Source organism: Panthera tigris, chromosome C1 (assembly GCF_018350195.1).
Source record: "Panthera tigris isolate Pti1 chromosome C1, P.tigris_Pti1_mat1.1, whole genome shotgun sequence".
In the NCBI taxonomy this organism is placed as follows: domain Eukaryota; kingdom Metazoa; phylum Chordata; class Mammalia; order Carnivora; family Felidae; genus Panthera; species Panthera tigris.
In genome coordinates this window covers 208,754,062-208,774,670 of record NC_056667.1, presented here as the reverse complement: position 1 = coordinate 208,774,670, position 20,609 = coordinate 208,754,062, and the positions used below count along the sequence as shown (strand labels likewise).

At 44.1% G+C, this 20,609-nt stretch overlaps 1 protein-coding gene across 1 annotated transcript in view; it reads left to right on the top strand.

The window, feature by feature from the left end:
- Positions 1-2,479: 2,479 nt before the first annotated feature.
- The window catches only part of LOC102966457 (thiamine transporter 2), a 38,506-nt gene continuing 20,376 nt past the window's right edge, over positions 2,480-20,609 (top strand). The window contains exons 1-3 of the mRNA XM_042997675.1: positions 2,480-2,527; positions 16,351-16,511; positions 18,518-19,334. Of these exons, the coding sequence (XP_042853609.1) occupies positions 16,362-16,511; positions 18,518-19,334 (967 nt within the window). The 5' untranslated portion in view covers positions 2,480-2,527; positions 16,351-16,361. The remainder of the gene's footprint in view (positions 2,528-16,350; positions 16,512-18,517; positions 19,335-20,609) is intronic.

Genomic DNA, 20,609 nt, shown 5'->3' with positions numbered 1-20,609 from the left:
AGGGGGCACAGAGGACTGGGAGCTGGGCCATCTCAGATACTGGAAGCAGGAGAAGCAGAGATCAGGACTCGTCCAGAAAGGAACAGAAACCAGCAGACCTGAGAAAAGCTAATTGGTCCAATTTGCCAACGTCCTGTGTCCCCGACAACAGAAGAAGGAAGGAGATGGCCCGAGATGGTCTTTGATGGAGGGACATTTGTTTCATTCGTGCAGCCAACCCACCCCGCTGAAGAGAGTCCAGCACGCTGCATGACCTGGGGAAAGTTACTTCACTTTTCTGCACCTCAATTTTCTCACCTGCAAAATGGGGACAAGAACAGTCATACTTCGTCAGATTGTCGGGAAGATTAAAGAGGTTAAGACGTGCGTCAAGTGGCCAGCCCACAGGCAAGGCTCGGTAAGTCTGGGCTGACGTTACTGTTAGCAATTATTTTTCGAAATGTGACATGGCCAGGCACCCCTTTTCTTGGGCTGCCTGAGGTTTGATGGCAAGACCACATTACTAGCATTTTGCTAAGACAGTCGGAATTGGAACATCTCCTGTTACTGCCTAATTACATCGCAGAGCATACGTGTGAGTTTGGGAACCCACAGCCATTGCACTAATGGGAAAATGAGAAGTTTTGAGACAAGACTGCATGAGGAGGAAACTACTGAATGGCATTGGTAGAGATTCCTTCTAACGTACTAACCCCTCTTATTAACAATTAATTCAGGGCTTAATACAAACTAGGCATTGTTCTAGCCCCTGCAACGAGCGTATTTTTACTCAGAGGTCTTAAAAAAAAAAAAAAATCCTCCTTTGTTTTCTATTTGCGGCAGAGAAAGAGAAATTAAACAGCTCTCCTTACTTCCTACAGCATCAGTCTCCTCCATCTGATCCTGGCCCGGATTAGAACAACATATGCTGGCTTTATCTAAATTTACCGGGCTTTTCCTGCTTTAACACTAAAGAGTAAACTAAAATGTTATTTTATTTGAAAGTATACGGAATTTAACTAAATGCTTAAATTTCATTTACAGGTGTCCAATTTTGGCAGACCGTATCCCCACCTTTGGTCTGTAACTTTCTAGTATAGTTATTCTGAGGACACTGTAGGAATTGGGGGGGGGTTATAAAGAGGGTGTAAAACATAGTTGCCAAAGTAATGTAGGCATTTTTGGCAGCGGGAAGCAAATCATTCTACAAATTCATTATCTCTAGCTTAGATTTTCCAGATCTTGGGAATTTAAAAAAAAGGCTGGGTGAGGGGAAAAAACAATATTAGGAAATTTAACTGTGTCCACTCCACAGACACTGTTATCTGAGGTATCACACTGGATACCTCTTGGTATACCCCTCTTGGGGTTTCTCTTCCACAGTCAGGGTGACCCAGAAAGCTAAGGAGAGAATGTTGAAGAGTTGGAGGGGGCTAAAATACCCACAGCAAGTTCTTACAGCATTGGGGGGGGGGGGCCATCCCACACACACCCTGTTCTCTTCTACTAAACCCAAAAGGAGAATTTTGGACAACACTGGTTTCCTTTCATTTCCTTTCCTACCTTTGGAAACAATTATAAGGGCAACTGACCTAATCTAAGAATGTATGTGAGTTTCGAGGTCATTATCTAAAATCCACAGTGCTAACTGGCCAGTGCCAGCCCTGGGAGCTACACCCACAAACAGGGAGAAGAATACTGGCCTGGAACCAGCTGCAAATGTCCGGAAGGAGGTGGCTCAAAAGCAGGTTGTAAGTGATACAGCAGAAAAAAAAAAAAAAAAAAAAAAAAAAAAAAAAAAAAAAAAGATGTAGCACATTAACAATGGCAACAAAGAGAGGCAGGTGGCTGAATCTTCATCCTCAGAGACCAAATTGCTGTGGAGATTCTGGCAATGGAGGCTTGCTCGAAGGAAATGGTTGGGGGTGGGAAATGCATCAAGCTTTGGAGATAAGCATTCAAGTAAAATGTCATGGAAGAAAAAGGCAAGTATGTGCCCTCAAAAATTCAACCCAATTAGATGTTCCAAGGAAGAACACTGTGACTTGGGAAAAGACCCGGGGTGTGAGATCCAAATACGAAGCTAGTAAAATAGTAGCAGGAGTGTGACTGACTGGTCTTCTTGCCACTAACAAAAATAGGTGCTGAGAAAATCGGAAAACTTCGCTTCTCCAAGAAGCTGTTAATATGATAGCAGTGATCCATTTTTAATACAAGGAAAAAAGTCAGTTCTCTGCGGATGCAAAGGCGGAGGGCTCATTAATCCGTGGTAATGAACTCTGCCCGGTCCTTCCGGTCTGCTGCGGATTGCAGCACGCCACGGCGTGCCTCATTGCTCAATCAAGATTTTCGGCAGGTGTTGCAGATCTGCCCTGCAGACCAGAACTTGGACATCGCGGCTGACGGCGGCTGGCCTCGTGTCCCAGCGGAGCAGAGGACAGAACGCTGCGCTCACCTTGTGAATTTCTTTTTTTTTTCTTTTTTTTTGCTGACTAATGCTCTCCTTCTGTGCAAAGCGTCCTCTTCTCTCGCTTTTAAGACCACAAAGGTAAGCCCAGACAAGCTTTACTTTTCTGCTGGAGGGAACAGCGTGTGCAAAGACCCCTTTCCAGTGTCTGCTTCAGACACCGGTTTCACCCAATAGGGGACCACCCTTGCTTTGTCCTAGTAGGGCAAAATAAAATACGGAGAAGTATTCCTTCCAGAGAGGAAAAAAAAAAAAATTATATCAGAACAGAGAGGGCCATAGGAAAAGAATAATGTGTATAGAATCCTTATTTCTACTCCTTGTGATGGAGAAGGTACGTGAATCAAATAATAATTAAAATGTCATTGCTTTTTATCATTTGCCCAAGGCTGGAGGGGGGCTGCCACATTTACTCAAAATTGTATGCTGTTGAGTGGGGTGGTAGAGGCAAAGCATCCTGGAAACAACTTCTGAAAGTCGGCTAGCAGCATCAGCAGCAGGCTGGAACAGAAGGGGTCGATGCCTCATAGCATCCAAAGGATAGAGCTGGCTGTCAATGCAGACACTCTTCCCCCTACATCTGAACTTTCAATCTAGGAACCTTTCCAGCTGGGAATTAAGCACCCCATCCCGGAAAGCCTGACAACTCTTAGATGCCACTAGCAATAAATAGCGCAGGGTCTCTTCGGCCCAAGGAACAGCTTGTGGGGGGCTTAAACTATTCAAAGAAAACCTCTGTAAATGTCCACTGGACTGATTTCAAGAATGCATGCTGCATTACTCAGCCATGAAATGAATGAAATCTCGCCATTTGTGACAAAACGGATGGATCCAGAGAGCACAAAGCTAAGTGAAATAAGTCAGAGAAAAATACTATATGATTTCATTTGTATGTGGAATCTAAAAAACAAAACGAATGAAACAAAACAGAAAGAGACTCACAGATACATAAGCCAAATTGGGGGAGGGGGGGTTGGGAAGGGGCAAAATACATGAAAAGGATGAAGAGGTACAAACTTCCAGTTTTAAAATAAACCATGCCGGGGCGCCTGGGTGGCTCAGTTGGTTGAGCCTCTGACTTCGGCTGAGGCCATGAACTTGCGGTTCATGAGTTCGAGCCCCGCACTGGGCTCTGGGCTGACAGCTCAGAGCCTGCAGCCTGCTTCAGATTCTGTGTGTCCCTCTCTCTCTGTGTTCCTCCCCCACTCGCGTTCTGTTTCTCTCTCTCTCTCAAAAATAAAGATTTTTTTTTAATTTTAATGAGAGAAAGGGTATGCATGCCGCATCTTATAGCAGTAGGGATAGATAATACGTGACATTTAATGACGGGCATCGTTGTAGACGGCAACCTGAAGCTGTACGTCACACGGTGGAAATTTGGGGGTGGGGGGAGGGCGACCTGGACAGAGGAGGAGGGAAACAAGGCTGTAGAACAACTTGAAAGGAATGAGAGAAGGGAACTTCAGATCAGCACGCCCCACCCAGCAGGCAGAAGAAGATTTCGAGCTTTACATCCTTAATGAACTGGATTCTAAACTGCATGACCCCGGGCAAGCCACGTTATCTCTCCTGGAATGTCTGCCTGCCCATCTGCCAGGATGAGACAATATCTGCTTTGTGAGCTTCCGAGGATTCAAAATGAGGCGTAGAAAGCATGTAGTATCAATGCCTGTCCAAGCAGGTATTAGGTTAAACGGCACGTGCTGGAGGTATTATTTTTCTGTGCTTGTTGATGGTATGTGTTAGGAAGCACTGATTTGGTTTTGATTGGGAATTGCGTCCTTGGAGTACACGCTGAGCACTCAGAATCTCAGGACATGTGGACAGACCGGTAAAGCCAGATTCTAGAAGGTCGCTAGAAGTAATAATTATGGGTGGTTATTCAAAGGTATCAGGAGGAGACAGGTTTCACTTGACTACCCACGTGCTTCCAGGGGTGCGGAGCGGCTGAAAGTCTTTTGTGGGCTGAAGAAGTTCAGATATTTGTGTGCACAAGTCATTTAAAGAGTGTGGCCCTCCACACTCGCCTCGTGCAGCACTAAATCCGGCAGCGTGCAGACCTGACCCTCAGGGGCTCCCTTTTTGGGAAAGTAATCTGGGCAGAGGTCTCGGAGTGGTTCTCGGCTTGGGGGTGGGGTGCATCGGAATCTGGAGAATCTCTGAGTAGCGGCTGAAAATTGCGCCCAGGAGAGTCCAGTACTTCCTCTTGGAAGGGCACTCCAGGAACTCCATGAAAGATGGGGAAAGCCCTGACGGAGAACTCAGCCATTCATCCAACAGATGAGAGAAAGAATGCAAAATCACCAACTGAGAAATGTTGTCCAAACAAAAACCCTTAGAATGAGGTTTTTTTCCCACACAGATGTGATCTAAACATGGGCAGGTGATGGAGCTTAAGGCATTGGTATGATTGTTGTAGAAATAAGGGAAAGAACAAAAGGAGAAGGCTGGAATATTGGGGGGCGGGGGGGACAGATATCCCAATGGAGCTAAGGAATAGTACAGTGACCGTAGCTGATGACATAGCAAGAAGAGATGTTTGTAGACACAGCCAGACGACTGGATCCCTTATTAGAGGGAGAATACAGTACAGCCATGAGAATGGGGAGCTGAGGTAGAATGGAAAAAAGGGTCCTTGGAAATGAGGCCTAATCCTGGCACTGTGGCCTATTCTCCTCCTCCTCTCTCCAAAGAGGCTGTGGTCCTCTTCCGTCCCCATCAAGTGGGAGATTGTGTTTCTTCCCTTAGATTGATCTCTGGTTTTCTCAAGCCAAAATTCAGAGGGTGGAGGAATTTCAGCTTCTCCAGGACAGTGGAAATAGCTGTAGGTAGGCCCATGGAAGTCGGGGAGAAGAAAAGACCAGAAGTTCAGCTCAAAGTTCAACTGTAGCATTGTGCAACAACCCACAGGCAGGCTGAACAGAAATATGATGAATGAAAGAAGAGAGTAGGCTTCCAGATGGCTGTCAGTATGGTTCATCGATGGCTCCACAGATAGTCATTTCCTCAGCCACTTACACAAGAAACACCTAGAACACCCCAGAAACGTTCCATATGGAAGAGCATATCCCTACTCTCTGTGAAGTAGAAGTAAATGGAAAACAGATCTCTCAACCCAACCACTGGCAAATAGTTTTCATTGTCATTATTCGTCTTGACTGATGTAATTGAGCGTCTATCATTGCCACCTACTCCACTTAGGTAAGAGCTTTATTGATAGAATTTGGACCAGCATTTATTTTACCTCGAAGAAGAGGACAGTCAATGTAACAGGTCCCCAAATAAGCCAGTCTTCATGGGGCCCACCTTGTGAAGGAACAGAGTGGGCGGTAGATAACATGGGGTAATCCGGAAGATCATCCCTCCCAAAGCTCTTTGCCCACGGAAAGCCGAAATTCCACCCAAAGCAACTCCCTCTCTTCCAGGGAACTTCATCTTCTATGGTGAACGTTATCTCTAACCTCCTTTCAAAGTGAAATTACCAGACAGCCAGGTGATTGTTACTAGCAAGTGTGTGCGAACACACTTACGGAACTAGGTATGTTGCTCACTGTAGACCGCACACGTGTAGATCGCTCCCACTAAGAATACCAGAAGCCAAGTCCTTAAGACAGGAGTTCTTTAACACAGCACATCGATTTCCAGGCTTTGTTTTCTATCTAAGACACCACACACGCATACACACACTCCCTGCCCCCATTATCTCAATGGTCCGCAGGGCAGGAGGGACCCTGTGAGTCAAGGAGAAGGGATAAAAAAAAATTCTGTGAGACTCAGCAGGGGAAGGCTCCTCAGAAGGTGGATTTTTATCTTAAGCTCGTTCAGCTCACAAACGTCTGTGCTTCTTTGTCCGTCGGCAACTCCAGATCATCCCCACCACAACCACCTGTCAGGGCATCCTCCCTCCTGCACGGAAGAAGCCTGGAATGATATTTGCCTGAACTCGCTTCCACTGTGTGGTTACAGGTCAACCTGCTTACGAGAAGCACCCCTGTGAGATTTGGAAGATGGAAAATTCAAAAAAAAAAAAAAAAAAAAAAAGTGGCCAGGATTTTCCAAGGCAGTTACCTTAATTGCAGTAAAATCCAGTGTAGAATTCCTTCTCAGAGAGGCCTTTGGATACATACAAAATCCCCACTCCCTTAATAATATTTGAATCCAAATTTCCTGAAGCCTGGAAGAATATTCTCTAACATACCAGGGTGTATAAAAATAAAATATGATTAAATTTAAACAGTTACTGGAAAGTGTCAGATGTTGGAATTTTAAACCCAGAAATGCAAGTGGAGATATTTCCATAAATTCATATAGTGTTTGGATTATCTGGGTCCTGTCAGAACTATTTCATAAAACACACCAGTTTTTGCCATTTTAACACGCAATATATAAAACTCCTATTGGTTCTATTTCTCTGGAGAACCCTGTTGGGTACAATAGTCAATCTTATGCTATATTCTTTGATAGCACTAGGTAATTTATCCTAAAAAAATGCTAATTGAGGACCTATTAAATACTAAGAATATAGTAGACACCACAATGGATGGATACAGCTCTTCTTTTTAAAGGGAAGAAATAGGGGTGCCTGGGGGCTAAGTCGGTTAAGCCTCTGACTCTTTGATTTCAGCTCAGGTCATGATCTCACAGTTCATGGGTTTGAGCCCCGCATCAGGCTCTGTGCTGACAGTGGGGAGCCTGCTTGGGATTCTCTCTCTCCTTCTCTCTCTCTCTGCCCCTGCCTCCCAAAAAGATAAATAAATAAACGTTAACAAAAACAAAGGGAAGATTTGAACAAAAACCATTAAGCATATAGAGAGTGACAGAAAAAAAAAACAACCATCTCGGACAGGGTGTTTTTTTTTTTTTTTTTAATTTTTTTTTTTAACGTTTATTTATTTTTGAGACAGAGAGAGACAGAGCATGAACGGGGGAGGGTCAGAGAGAGGGAGACACATAATCTGAAACAGGCTCCAGGCTCTGAGCTGTCAGCACAGAGCCCGACGCGGGGCTCGAACTCACGGACTGCGAGATCATGACCTGAGCCAAAGTCGGCCGCTTAACCGACTGAGCCACCCAGGCGCCCCTTGGACAGGGCGTTTTGAGAAGTCAAAAGGGCCATTGGAGCACAACCTGTATGAACGTGTGGGATGCAGCCCACCTTCAGGTGCCTGAAGGAAAAGTATTCCAACAGGTGGAACGGGAAGGAGTCAAGGCCCCCAAAACCAAGTGCATTTGACTCACCTGGGCATGGGCAGCACATGGTCGTGTAGGTTTTTCCTGTGGAAGGTACGCTGAGCCGCGGTCAGGAGACAGGCCCTGTCACTACCCAGCAGTCACGTTATCTTCCAGTCTCTACTTCTTTCTAGAGACATGAAGAATTAGGACCAGATTGGTGTTTCTTTCCAAAACACTCACAGTGGCTCTGCATTCTCTGCCCCCTCTCAAGGAACTCCAACGTACACATAAAGATTGTGAGGAACATTCCAGCAAGGGAACTCTTGTGACTTGACTTAACCCAATGCTTCTGAACTTACTTGGTCTCAAAATTCTATTTCTATTATGAATCGAATTTGAATTCATTGAAAACACTTTTAGAAACACCATACTCTAAAGAGCCCATTTATCTTTCAATTCTAAAGCAGTCTGAACAATGGGACATAAAATCACACCCCCCCCCCATTCACCCCTCATCGCCAGCAAAAAGAGAGCAGCTTTTAAATTTATTCCTGGAAGTAGAACCTTTCTTACATATAAATTCATATGTGGAAAAAAATAAATACATTCCGGGGCGCCTGGCTGACTCAGTTGGTTAAGTGTCGTACTCTGGCTCAGGTCACGATCTCGTGGTCCGTGAGTTCGAGCCCCGTGTCGGGCTCTGTGCTGACAGCTCAGAGCCTGGAGCCTGTTTCAGACTCTGTGTCTCTCTCTCTCTCTGCCCCTCCCCCACTTGTTCTCTGTCTCTCTCTGTCTCAAAAATAAATGAACATTAAAAAAAATTTAAAAAAATAAATTCCTATGTGAACGGTCAATAAACAAAACAGATAAAAATCAGAGATGTCTGGGCTGAAGCAAAGGTCTGGATTTGATGGGACATCATCCGCTCTCTGTCCCCGTGTGCCGGGATCACACCGCCCTCTAGTGTCTAATCTTCAAGGAGAGTAAAGCCAAAACCAACCCCAAAATCTCATTCAAACTTCCAGCCTCAGAACTGCCTCCAAACTGCTGTTTGCTAAGCTGTGACTCTCAACGTGAGGTCCCCCAAATGGCAGCCTCAGCATCGCCTGGAAACTTGTTAGAAATGAAAATTCCCAGTCTCAACCCTCCAGGCTGAGACCTGCTGAATCAGTGAGTGGGGAGAGACCCACTGGATGGTGTCTCCCGTTTTAGCACATTCTCCTACCAATTTTTTTTTTTGTACCATGCTGCTTTCAATTAAGGGGTAAAAATGGACTCGGGACAGCCTGTCAAAACCCAAAAATTCACAAAGGAGTTTCTTTTTTTTTTTTTTTTAATTTTTTTTTTCAACGTTTTTTATTTATTTTTGGGACAGAGAGAGACAGAGCATGAACGGGGGAGGGGCAGAGAGAGAGGGAGACACAGAATCGGAAACAGGCTCCAGGCTCCGAGCCATCAGCCCAGAGCCTGACGCGGGGCTCGAACTCACAGACCGCGAGATCGTGACCTGGCTGAAGTCGGACGCTTAACCGACTGCGCCACCCAGGCGCCCCCACAAAGGAGTTTCTATACCTAGCAGTTGTTCAGCAATTTTCACTTTACACCATTCTTTCTGACTCAATAGGAGTTACATCCATTCCAACAATACACTGGACCCAATGTATTTGTAGTACTGCCATGAATAATCAAAGAAGGTTCTAGAATGAACCTGGTCATCTTTTCTTTAACAGAAAGTGTCTGCAGTGATAATGCCCATTGTAAAAAAAAAAAAAAAAAAAAAAAAAAAGAGGGTTTGCATCGTGAAATCCCTGTAGCACTAGCCCGAGTTTATCGCGTGTGCAGGATGGTGTTTCCATCGTTAAGTCTTTTAATCTGGCCAGCCGTGCTGAATTTATGCTCTGTTCAGACCAGGAGATCAAATAAAGGTGCATGAATGGTTTAGAGCAATTTTCCTACAGCTACAATAAAACTGGCTTCCTTCCTTCCTTCCTTTTTTTCTTCTTTCCCCAAAGGCTTCCTGAGTACTTGGGGGTGGATGTAGGCTCTGTTGGCTGAAAACAGAACCCTACTAAACATGCCCTGGGAACATCAGCCTCCCGTACAAGAGACACCTTCATTGCCACCGTCACACGCTTCTTTCTAAAACTTGATAACTTGATAAAGAAGACAGATTCGGTAAAAAGGAGAACAGTTGTTATAAGCATCAGTATCTCAATGGAAAAATCAATATAAAACTTACAAGTAGAGTAGTGACTAAGCCATAGGGAAATTTATAAATTTTTATTTAAAAAATACAGTTTAATGGATCACCTGGGTGGCTCAGTTGGTTAAGCGTCCAGCTCTTGATTTCAGCTCAGGTTATGATCTCATGGTTCATGGGTTTGAGCCCGACATTGGACTATGCACTGACAGTGCATAGCCTGCTTAGGATCCTCTCTCTCCCTCTCTCTCAGCCCCTCCTCTGCTCTTTCTCTCTCTCAAAAAGTAAACAAACTAAAAGAAAAAATTTTTTAAATTATAGTTTGCTTAAGCGGGTGACCTAAAAGGGTAAGTATCATTTCTGCAATTCGTACAACATTAAATTTAAGAAACTAACATTTCAGTCTTTTATGAGAACATTTCAGTTTTTGAACAACCACCATATGGGGTATAAACAATGTTTATTACCTAGCTGAAGATATTTATAATTAGCTACAAAAACAAACTGGGAAATTTCACTCCGTATGTAAATAAAGATGCATTTTCCTTTTTATATTTAACAATAATATGAATATGAATGTATGAATACAAGGAAATCTGGGCTAGAATATGTTTCATGAAAAATTTTAAACGTGAAATACATCATACATTTTGTCCAAATTATCAAAAATTCCTATTAGGTATATCAAAGTCAATATCAGCTTCCTAAGATGACTGTAAAAAAAAAACAAAAAAAAAAACAAGTAAGTGCGGGGCGCCTGGGTGGCTCAGTCGGTTAAACGTCCGACTTCGACTCAGGTCACGATCTCGCGGTCCGTGAGTTCGAGCCTCGAGTAGGGCTCTGTGCTGACAGCTCTCGGAGCCTGGAGCCTGCTTCTGATTCTGTGTCTCCCTCTCTCTCTGCCCCTCCCCCGTTCACGCTCTGTCTCTCTCTGTCTCAAAAATAAACGTTAAAAAAAAAAGTGCCACAAAACTAGGTGGTTTAAAACAACAGAAATGTATTCTCTCTCTCATAGTTCTGGAGATGAGACATCTAGAACAAAGGTGTCAGCAGGACCCTCCACCCTCTGAAATCTATAGGGCAAGAGCCTTCCTTGCCTCAGCCAACTTACGGTGTTTGCTGGCAATCCTTGCTGTTCTTTGGTTTGTGGATGCCTCTCTCCAATCTTTTTTTTTTTTTTTAAGTTTATTTACTTATTTTAAGAGAGAGCAGGGGAGAGGCAGAGAGAGAAGGAGAGAGAAAATTCCAAGCAGGCGCCCAAGTGGGACTCAAACTCATGAACCATGATATCATGACCTGAGCTGAAATCAAGAGTCAGATGCTTAACCTGCTGAGCCACCCAGGTCCCCGTGCCTCTCTCCAATCTTTGCCTTGTTATCACATGGCCACCTTCTCCCTGTGTGTCTTTGTACCTGTGTTTGTCCTTAAGCATCTCAGTCATATTGGAATAAACACCCACCCTACTCTAGGATGACCTTATCTTAATTATATCTGCAACAACCCTGTTTCCAAATAATTTCCATTTTGAGATGCTGGGAATTAGGACTTCAACATACTTTCTTTGTGTGGGGGACACAATTCAGCCCATAACAGTCCGCCTTCTGGCCTCTCAAAATTTACATCCTTCCCACATGCAACATTACGTTCACCCATTTCCCAACATTTCCAAAGGTCTTCACCATCCCAGCATCCACTCTAAGTCCAGGCTGTCATCAATTCAGAGTCCCAAACTTCATCATCGAAATCATATAGATCAATATGGGTGAGACCCAAGGGATATGATTCATCCTTTGGTAAAACTCCCCTTCACCTGTGAACCAGAGAACAAGGTATCTGCTTACAGAACACAATATCACAGGATAGAGTAGACATTTTCTTTCCAAACAGGAGATATTGAAAGGAAAAAAGGGGGTAATGGGTCCTAAGGAAGTCTTAAAAATTATCAGGGCAAGTTCTATCAGATTTCAAGCCCTGAGAATAATCCTGTGTGGCTCGATGCTCTGTCCTCTGGGCCAGATAGGGCGGCAGCCTCCCCGTGTTGGCCTTGAGGGGATCTCATCAGCCCAAACTTCTGCATCTGTGCCTCTGCCTTCAGGGTCATTCTTTTTTCATTTCATGCGTCCCCTGCCCCTGTTAGTCCAGGCTAGTAGCGATTCTGTGGATATAAAATTCTCAAATATCCGTCAGACTCCTGTGCAATTTAGAGAGATGCAAACCATCAGGCAAGAGGGCCCTCCACGGAGCATTCCTGGGGAACCCCATCTCTATTCCCAGCTTTTGCTAACATGGTTCATTGGATCCATTAGCCACACAGCCGAGCTCTTGAGCAAATGTTTGTCCAGCTACGCTCTTGGCACTGTTTGCAAAGTATGCTATCTAGATGGGCTGAGAATCTTTCAGATCATTGAAGACTGGTTCCTTTTTGCTTTGCAGTTCCTTCCTCAATTTCTTTCTTTTCCCTCATATTTTACTATAACCAGCGAGGAGAAGCCAGGCTGCGCCTTCAACCCTGCTTGGAGCTCTCCAAGCAAAATATCAAGATTCGTTTCTTACAAGTTCTACTTTCCTTCCAACAACAGAACAAAATTCCATCATGTTCTCTGCCATTTTCTAACAAAATTCACCTTTCCTCCAGTGTCCAATAGCGTGCTGCTCCTTCCCATCTGGGACATCATCAGAAACACCTTTACCATTCCTATTTCTAGCCACATTCTGTTCCTGGTGATATAGGTCCTCTTTAAGACAATAGGCACTTTCTCCGTAGCCCTCTTCTCTTCTTTCTGAGCCCTCGACAGAATTGCCTTAAACAGTAGTATTTCCACCAACAATCTCTTCAAGGCATTCTAAATGTTTTTCTATCAAATACCCCCAAATTCTTCTAGCCCCGATCCATTATCCAGTTCCAAAGCCGCCTCCACGTTTTTACATATTTGTTACAGACCACATCACTTCCCAGCACCAACGTCGGTATCAACAATGCATTAGTCCTCATGATTTCCTGGATGCGAGGGAAACGTGCCAATGAAATGAGTCCCTAGTCCTACCTGACGGCCTCCGAACAGCAAGATGAGTGATGTGGCCGTTGAAAGTCAACTAGAAAGAAATCTGTCAAATCGCCATTAAAAATGATGAGGCCACGTGGTCACCGTGTGTTAAACAACACTGCCGGTTAGAAAGGGCAGAGCAAGGTCCAGATGGAAAATGCTGGCATGGAGAGCTGATTTAAGAAATCTAGATTTTAGAAAACACCACCACTTTTAATACTTAGTCATGGTGAGCTGGAACATAGAGATTATTTTCTTTTAATTCTTAATAAGTATATACAGTAAATGTTCACTAATTTAGAGACAATGCTAACTGAATTTAGTAAAACATCATGGAAAAGAATAGGTGTGGACAGCATGTATTTGGAGCAGAACCTAACGAAACTGACCAAGTGTTCTCCGTAATGGCCTGACCATAAAGGCCTGATTAAAAGGCAAATACGTATGACTTATGACCTTTCATATGTAAGTTAATAGTTATAAAGGGCTTTCAGACTATTTAGGTCCTTAAAGGAATCGTTTTCCTTGCAAATCTAATCTCAAACCATAAACTTACTTTTTCAGTGTCTTCTTATTCTCTTAAAATAATTTTGAAATTACTTATACATTTTGTACTGATGATCAATGATTCAACTTAGCTGGGGCTATCAATATGAGCTGTTAATGTTATCAGCAATTCATTGGTCTTGTGATTTCCTGAGTCATGGGACTAGACCAGATTCTCAGAGAAAGTCTAGGGGAAAACCCTGGTATTTATCGCGTTACGCGGAGCCCCAGTCCTCTCCTGTTGACCTCATTTACTCCCCGGAAACAATAAAGTAGATCATTGTTACCTTCTTGTAATCAGTGGGACTAGGAGAGGTAAAGGAATTCAAGTAAGTTCAGCCAGCTATGGTTAGTTAATACAACAGAAAAAAAACCTATTATCAGAAGGTGCACGGCACAGTAATAGCCAGGGTATCTATTAGATGCCCACCCAGTCCTTCCAGTACAGCAGCTCCACAAAGCGGCAGGACTCCCCACCTGAAGCAGCTGAAATAGCCCTGTGTCCCGAAACAGAAGCCCACTGCGTTCGATGCACCTGACATCCTCAAGAAGACTAGAAATTTGCATTTTGACATAATTAGGAGCAAATCGAAGCATCCGTTTGGTAACGTTTTAACTGATTTCCAATGACCTTTGAAGCAACAGGTTAAAAATCAACTACGAATTATCATCTGTTTGAACTATTAACCACACCACTAAGATAACCTGGGATTGTAAATTCAGTAGTCGTCCCTTTTTCAAGCAGTAACTCTGCCATTAATTTTAAAAAGCGAAAAATGCCTTGGAATTAACAAGGTCCGAGGAAGGAATGTTTGCATCTTTCACGTTGGGTTCTTTGCTCCCTTCAACCTCAGCAGAGACCTCATATCAGGGAATAGCGTATGCTTCGTGTTTCAGGGTTCTTTCTAGGGAGCCATTAGTTTTCCACAGGCCATAGAGCAAGCAGTTCAATCCAGAAGGTCTGTGCAGGCAAAACACCACAGAGCTCAAATGACACCGTCTTTTTGCAATAAGCGAAGATACCAGCAGGGGGCGAACTTGGAGCCCGTCCTCACACCCGCAGTCCAAATTCCGTATTCAAGATTTGTGGTAGCTGTTTCTCCACATGATCACTTGCTACGTGAAGCCTTCCATCGCGGTGGAAGAGACTCCATAGTCTACTCAAACCAACCCGTCCACCCATTTTGAGTTCAACATTCTTTGACACCCTGGCTGCCAACACTTGGGGTAGAATGGGAAGTTATCCACTCTACAGGTGAGGAAACCTGAGGCCTCGGTCCATTAAGAAACTCGTCCAGGGTCACACAACTTAAAAGGTGGATCGGAGATCTGTATTTGCTCAACTGCAAAGCCCGTGTTCTTCTCACCAGGAATTCCCCTTTCATTACTCCAAAACGATTTTCAGAGTAACCTCCATATTCTTGAAAATCCAATGGTGGCTTCTAGTTCCCACTCCAGAGGACAACTTTAAATAACCAGAACACTTGGGAAACATCTCCTTATTATTATATGATTTTTTTTGCTCAGTTAGAAAACCCTGGTTGGTCCAATGGATGTACTTTCACCAAGGAGTTGAAGACACCTTCCAGGAGACCTTTGATATATATGATTCTGTGCTAGACTCGGTGACAAAAAGGAATCCCTGCCCCCACGGAACTCCCAGGCTAACTAGCAGATATGGATGTCAATACATCAGTGCCTCTGAAAGCCATCCACCCCGCAGACTGCATAGTTTAGGCTTACTGATTGGCATCGTTCTAACATGTACTGATGTGGGTGGTCTCCACAACGTGAGGTAGGTATTATTTTCCCTATTTTACAGATGAGAAATCCGAGGTACCGAAGAGATCCGGTAACTTGCCAGAGTTTACATGCTTGTAAGCAGCGGAGAAGAATGTGGACCTTATTGACTCCAGAGCCCTGCCCTTGACTTCCATGCCATAATGCCTCGCCAGGGCTGTAACGGAGACAGAGCATAGACTAAGGCAGGAGAGGAGCTGGAGAGGGTCAGGAAGCTTCGGGGAGGAAACGGTCGAAGACTGAGCGAGGGAGATTCTCTCAGAGCAGTGGATTGCCCTTCTTCGGGCTACCCATGTCTTCCTGCAGTCAGCCAACCTTAAGGTTTATCCTCCCGGACGGAAATTCTGACATTTCAGTGTTAGCAACATAAGTGGGGGAAAAAGTAGACCAGGAACCAAGTATCAACTCAGAAAAATACTTTTAAATACCGTTGAATTTCATCCATGGTGCGATATTGTCATGTAATTCTTCTGAAAGTAGGTATTACAAACAATCCAAGTCACCTGGGTGGATGACAGTTTTAATTAGTTGAGGCTTCTGATGCTAAACCAATGTTTACTTTGAACTCAATGCTTAGAAGAAGCAAGGGGTCTATCTGCTTTATAAATCTTTACTCCCCCAAAGGCTATTTTATTCACCATTTTAAAGCATTCATTAATGAATTTCCAGGTCATCAACCACTACAGGGTGATAGGCTCAGGATGGGGACCATGAAGCAGACGTTTGCTTAGCAACTGTGTCTATCAAAATTCCACCAATCTTATCTCAGGCCCAAGATTTCCGCCTTAGGAGAAATTCCCTGACTTTTTTCTACTATGAAAGATTACAGGAGAGCATGGCTGACTGGCTTGCAATGCTGGGGACTGGTTTTTCATCAGCGACCCTGCCATTCCAGCTGAGATGAAATTTAATCCCGACTGCAGTGTTTTCAAATAATCATTAGTTTTCTCTTTAAACCAAGAAATGCAAAGGCAAGACTCAAGTTCCTGCGTTTTGACCTGTGGTATATATTTACTGTCGCAATGCTTTTCGTTTTTTCCTTTTTGGGACCAAAGGACAAATGGAACATGGGGAAGAGAACACAAGTTTTATGAAAAGAAACCATCAATCTTCTGACTTGCTTTTTTTTTTTTTTTTTAAAGTGTAACCATCCATGAATTGTTGCCAGACATCACCAAGCCATTCCTGGGTTTTTCCCACAGTCATCCTCTGCTGCTTTGGATTTTTCTCAATGATGAAACCATCAGAACCATTTGTTGTACCTTATTTAGCAGGACCAGATAAAAACATAAGCCTCAGCACGGTAAGAGTACTCACATGTTGATCTTAGTTTTACGTCTTGTGAAAACCGGCGTCTAAAGTTTTGGGTAGAAGCAAAATATCAGAACTTCTCGCAAACTCAAGTGCGAACAAATGGGTCTTAATAATTTCTGCATGTCTGTCGTGCAAAAATGTAAAACTTTTTGATACAACAAAAATGGGGTGAATTCAAAACAGTCTTCCAGCTGCACACAAATCATACTCCAGGACGTCATTGCTGATTATCATGAACCTTTAGAAATAAAGCCATCCTTAGGTATAAATACAAACCTTACAGGGTAGTGTAAGATTGGGAAGGAAAAAGTTATGCAAAAGCATCTGAAAAAGTCCTCCGAAGATTTTTTTTGCCTCTTTACATATCAATATTAAGGCCGTTGTCAGCTGTTAGTCAGGCCATAGGATCTAATCCTAGGGAGCCTATTAGTCAGTGGGTCTCAAAGTGTGGTCCTTGGACTAGTGCACCAGAAACTTGTTAGAAATGTTCATTTTCAGACCCCACCCCAGATCTCCAGAGTCTGAATGTCTGGTGTTTAACAAACCCTCCAGGTGAATCTGATCTGCACGAACATTTGAGAACCACCACTTTAAGCCACCGAACAATAACAAGGCCAGACAAAGCCCTGTATCAGTTTGATTTCTTCCGGGGGGCGGGGGGGGGGGGGGAGTCACACCTGTTTTACGGGCTGGTTATTCAGCAAATGGGGCATAACAATTGCATCCCCCTTGGCCACCCTCTCCCAGAAACTATGCTCGTGTCCCTACCCGACGCCAAAGAAACTGCCTTGTGAACCAATCCACCCTTTTCCCTCCCAATAAGAAAAGCATGTGCCAATCTTGAATGCCATTAGGTGCAGACAGGTTTGGCTGGGAGAGAGCCCCGGGCTGGATTTAGACTCCAGGGACAGTCACAAAAAGCAGATCTGGGACGTATCTTCTCCCGGGTTAGTGACTACCCCTGAGTGTCAGGAAGAACAAGAATAACGTTCTACCAAACTGTGAGAACACGTAGGTAAAAGGGGACCTGGGAACTCAAGGGGTGAGGGCACAGATTAGGTCAAAACAAAGGGCACTCCTAGGCTCAGTAAGTGGGTGGTTTATGTCAGTGATCTGAGATCCTAAGGTTTGAGAGGGTCAGGGAGACCCCAAAAGAGGGTCTACCAGCCTTCTTTACAGCATCTTCTATCTGCTGCAGATTCCGCTTACAGAAGCGGAAATAATCATGTACTGTGGATGGGCTCAGATGATTGCTGATATAACCAGTGTTCCCTGGAAAATCGTGGCCAAAGCCGATTTGAGCAAGAGAGAGACAAGACACTAAGCAGTTTGGTTTGGGTTTTGGGTCCTCCAAAGCAGCCCAAGAAAGTAAGGCCAAGAATGCAGAAGAACCGAAGGACAGATCCCTTCTTCTGATACTGAGTCTTGAACTGGTCATTTGTTCTATATTTTCCTGATCACCCAGACGACAGCCTGATGGTCTGCACATTTTACATACTGATGGGAATCAAAGGTAAATATGGTCAGGTTCTGCCAGTGCCTGGAACATTCCTTTTAACCTTATTGAAGGAGAGGAAACTATCTTAAATGGACAGGAACAGCACCTGAGCAGCCCTGAACCGCCCCGGAAAAACTGTTGAGCTTAGTATATGCATTAGGGCCTCTTTTCCCAGCCTGGCGAGCGTATGCAGATCATATTACATTTCAAAAATGTAAGAAGCAGATCACTGAGAACGGCAACCGCTCTCTCTTTATACCTGGAGGAAGGAACCCACATGTCATGAGTTTCTATGATTTGGGGACTTCTTTCCCTTGAGTTTCAGTTTCCCGTTGCTTTCCATCATATTGTCAGAAAGTCCTGTGGAGGGTCAAACTGACGGGGGCCCAGCAATGCATCCTGGGATGGATACGCGTCATGTGGATAAGATACATGTCAGGTGTGTGTTCCGCTTCCTCGTGCTTGTGTCCTCACACCCTCCCCGTTTAACCTCACAGATCACAAAAGAGGTCTTTCCCATCTGGACATACTCTTACCTGGCACTGCTGCTTCCAGTGTTCATCGTCACCGACTACGTCCGCTACAAGCCAGTCATTATCCTGCAGGGGATCAGCTTCGTCGTCACCTGGCTGCTGCTTGTGTTTGGTCAAGGATTAAGAGCCATGCAGGTGCTAGAGTTCTTCTATGGGATGGTCTCCGCCTCCGAGGTGGCCTACTATGCCTACATTTACAGCGTGGTCAGCCCGGAGCACTACCAGAAAGTGAGCGGCTACTGCAGGAGCGTCACCCTGGTGGCCTACACGGTGGCCTCGGTGCTGGCCCAGCTCCTGGTATCCCTGGCCAGGCTATCGTACTTTCACCTCAACGTCATATCCTTGGCCTCTGTCTGTGTGGCCCTTCTTTTCTCCCTGTTCCTACCAATGCCTGAGAAGAGCATGTTTTTTCATGTACAACCCGGCAAAGGAGCTCCTCCCAAGCCACCGGGAAAGGATGCTTTCTCAAAGGAACCACAAAAGGATCGCAAACCGGTCTGCAAAGGATTAGTCACCTTTTCAGGGAACCTGGGTGACGACGATTCGCTGAACGATCCAAAGCCGGGAAATGTAACGTTGAGAGTTTTTGTGCAGTGGTTCCAAGATTTGAAGGGTTGCTACTCCTCAAAGCATCTTTTTTACTGGTCCCTGTGGTGGGCTTTTTCCACAGCAGGTTTTAACCAGGTTTTGAACTACGTTCAAATCCTGTGGGATTACAAGGCACCATCCCAGAGCTCTGCAATCTATAATGGAGCGGTAGAAGCCCTTGCAACGTTTGGAGGTAGGTCCACCAGACTTTCTCTTTTCAGTGTGGCGGAAATATATTCTTTCAAATCATAGTCTCGGAGAGATTGGTTGTAGAGGTGTCAACAGTGAATACCAAATATTTCGAAAACGAAAAGAGCTTTTGTCACCAAATTTTACAAAGGCAATGAATTTAAGGGAAGATTGACAAAACTATCCATGGAAGATAGTGTAATCCACCCCTAAAAATAGGGACTGCGAATTTGTGTCCCACTGGCCATAAAGAGTTGGACAGTTTAAGGTAAAACTACCAAATCACTTTCCTCTCTAACCACTCTGTAACACTAGCCTTTAAACTATGGTTTGCAAACCATTAATAGAAGTGGGCAAACGATGGCCCATGGCCCACCAGAGATAATACTTTTTACATTTTTAAGAGGAAGCTGTAAGGGGAAAAAAAACAGTATATGACAAGGGTTGTAAAAGTAATAAATCCAAGCAAGCAACCAAATAAAAACAAAGAAGGCTATGTGGCCCACAAGCCTAAAATATTTACTATTTGGGCCTTTATAGAATATAAGTCTTGAGATTAATGTAGTGGATTTCTAACCAGCATTTTTAAATCAAAGAACAGAATAGAAAATTTAGAACGGAATGGAATGGAATGGAATGGAATGGAATAGAATAGAATAGAATAGAGAATAGGGAGCATAGCAGCTTATAAGGATAAGTTTCATTTTATGAAAATTCTGTTTACGCTCACATATAAGTGTACCAGTGGACATATGAAATATATTTCCTTTTCAGGCTATGGTCAAAGAAGTTTGAAAGCTACTGTTCTTTTTTTTTTTTTTTTTAATTTTTTTTGTTAACGTTTATTTTTGAGACAGGGAGAGACAGCATGAACGGGGGAGGGTCAGAGAGAAAGGGAGACACAGAATCTGAAACAGGCTCCAGGCTCTGAGCTGTTAGCACAGAGCCCGATGCGGGGCTCGAACTCACAGACCACGAGATCATGACCTGAGCCGAAGTTGGATGCTTAACCGACTGAGCCACCCAGGCGCCCCATGAAAGCTACTGTTCTAAGAGCTACTTTACCATTTCAAAGGTTCCCATCAAGACAACTTAAATAATATATTTAGATCTTTCCTTCATTCTACATGCGGGAATTTGCCAAAGCTTGTTGTCTTCTGATTAAGATTATTTTCCATACTCAGCTTGCCCATTACCTACCATATCCAAATATTTTCTAGAATAATAGTGAATCCAGCCTGGATTCTTACAATCTTCTACCCTACCTCTTCTCCGCAGC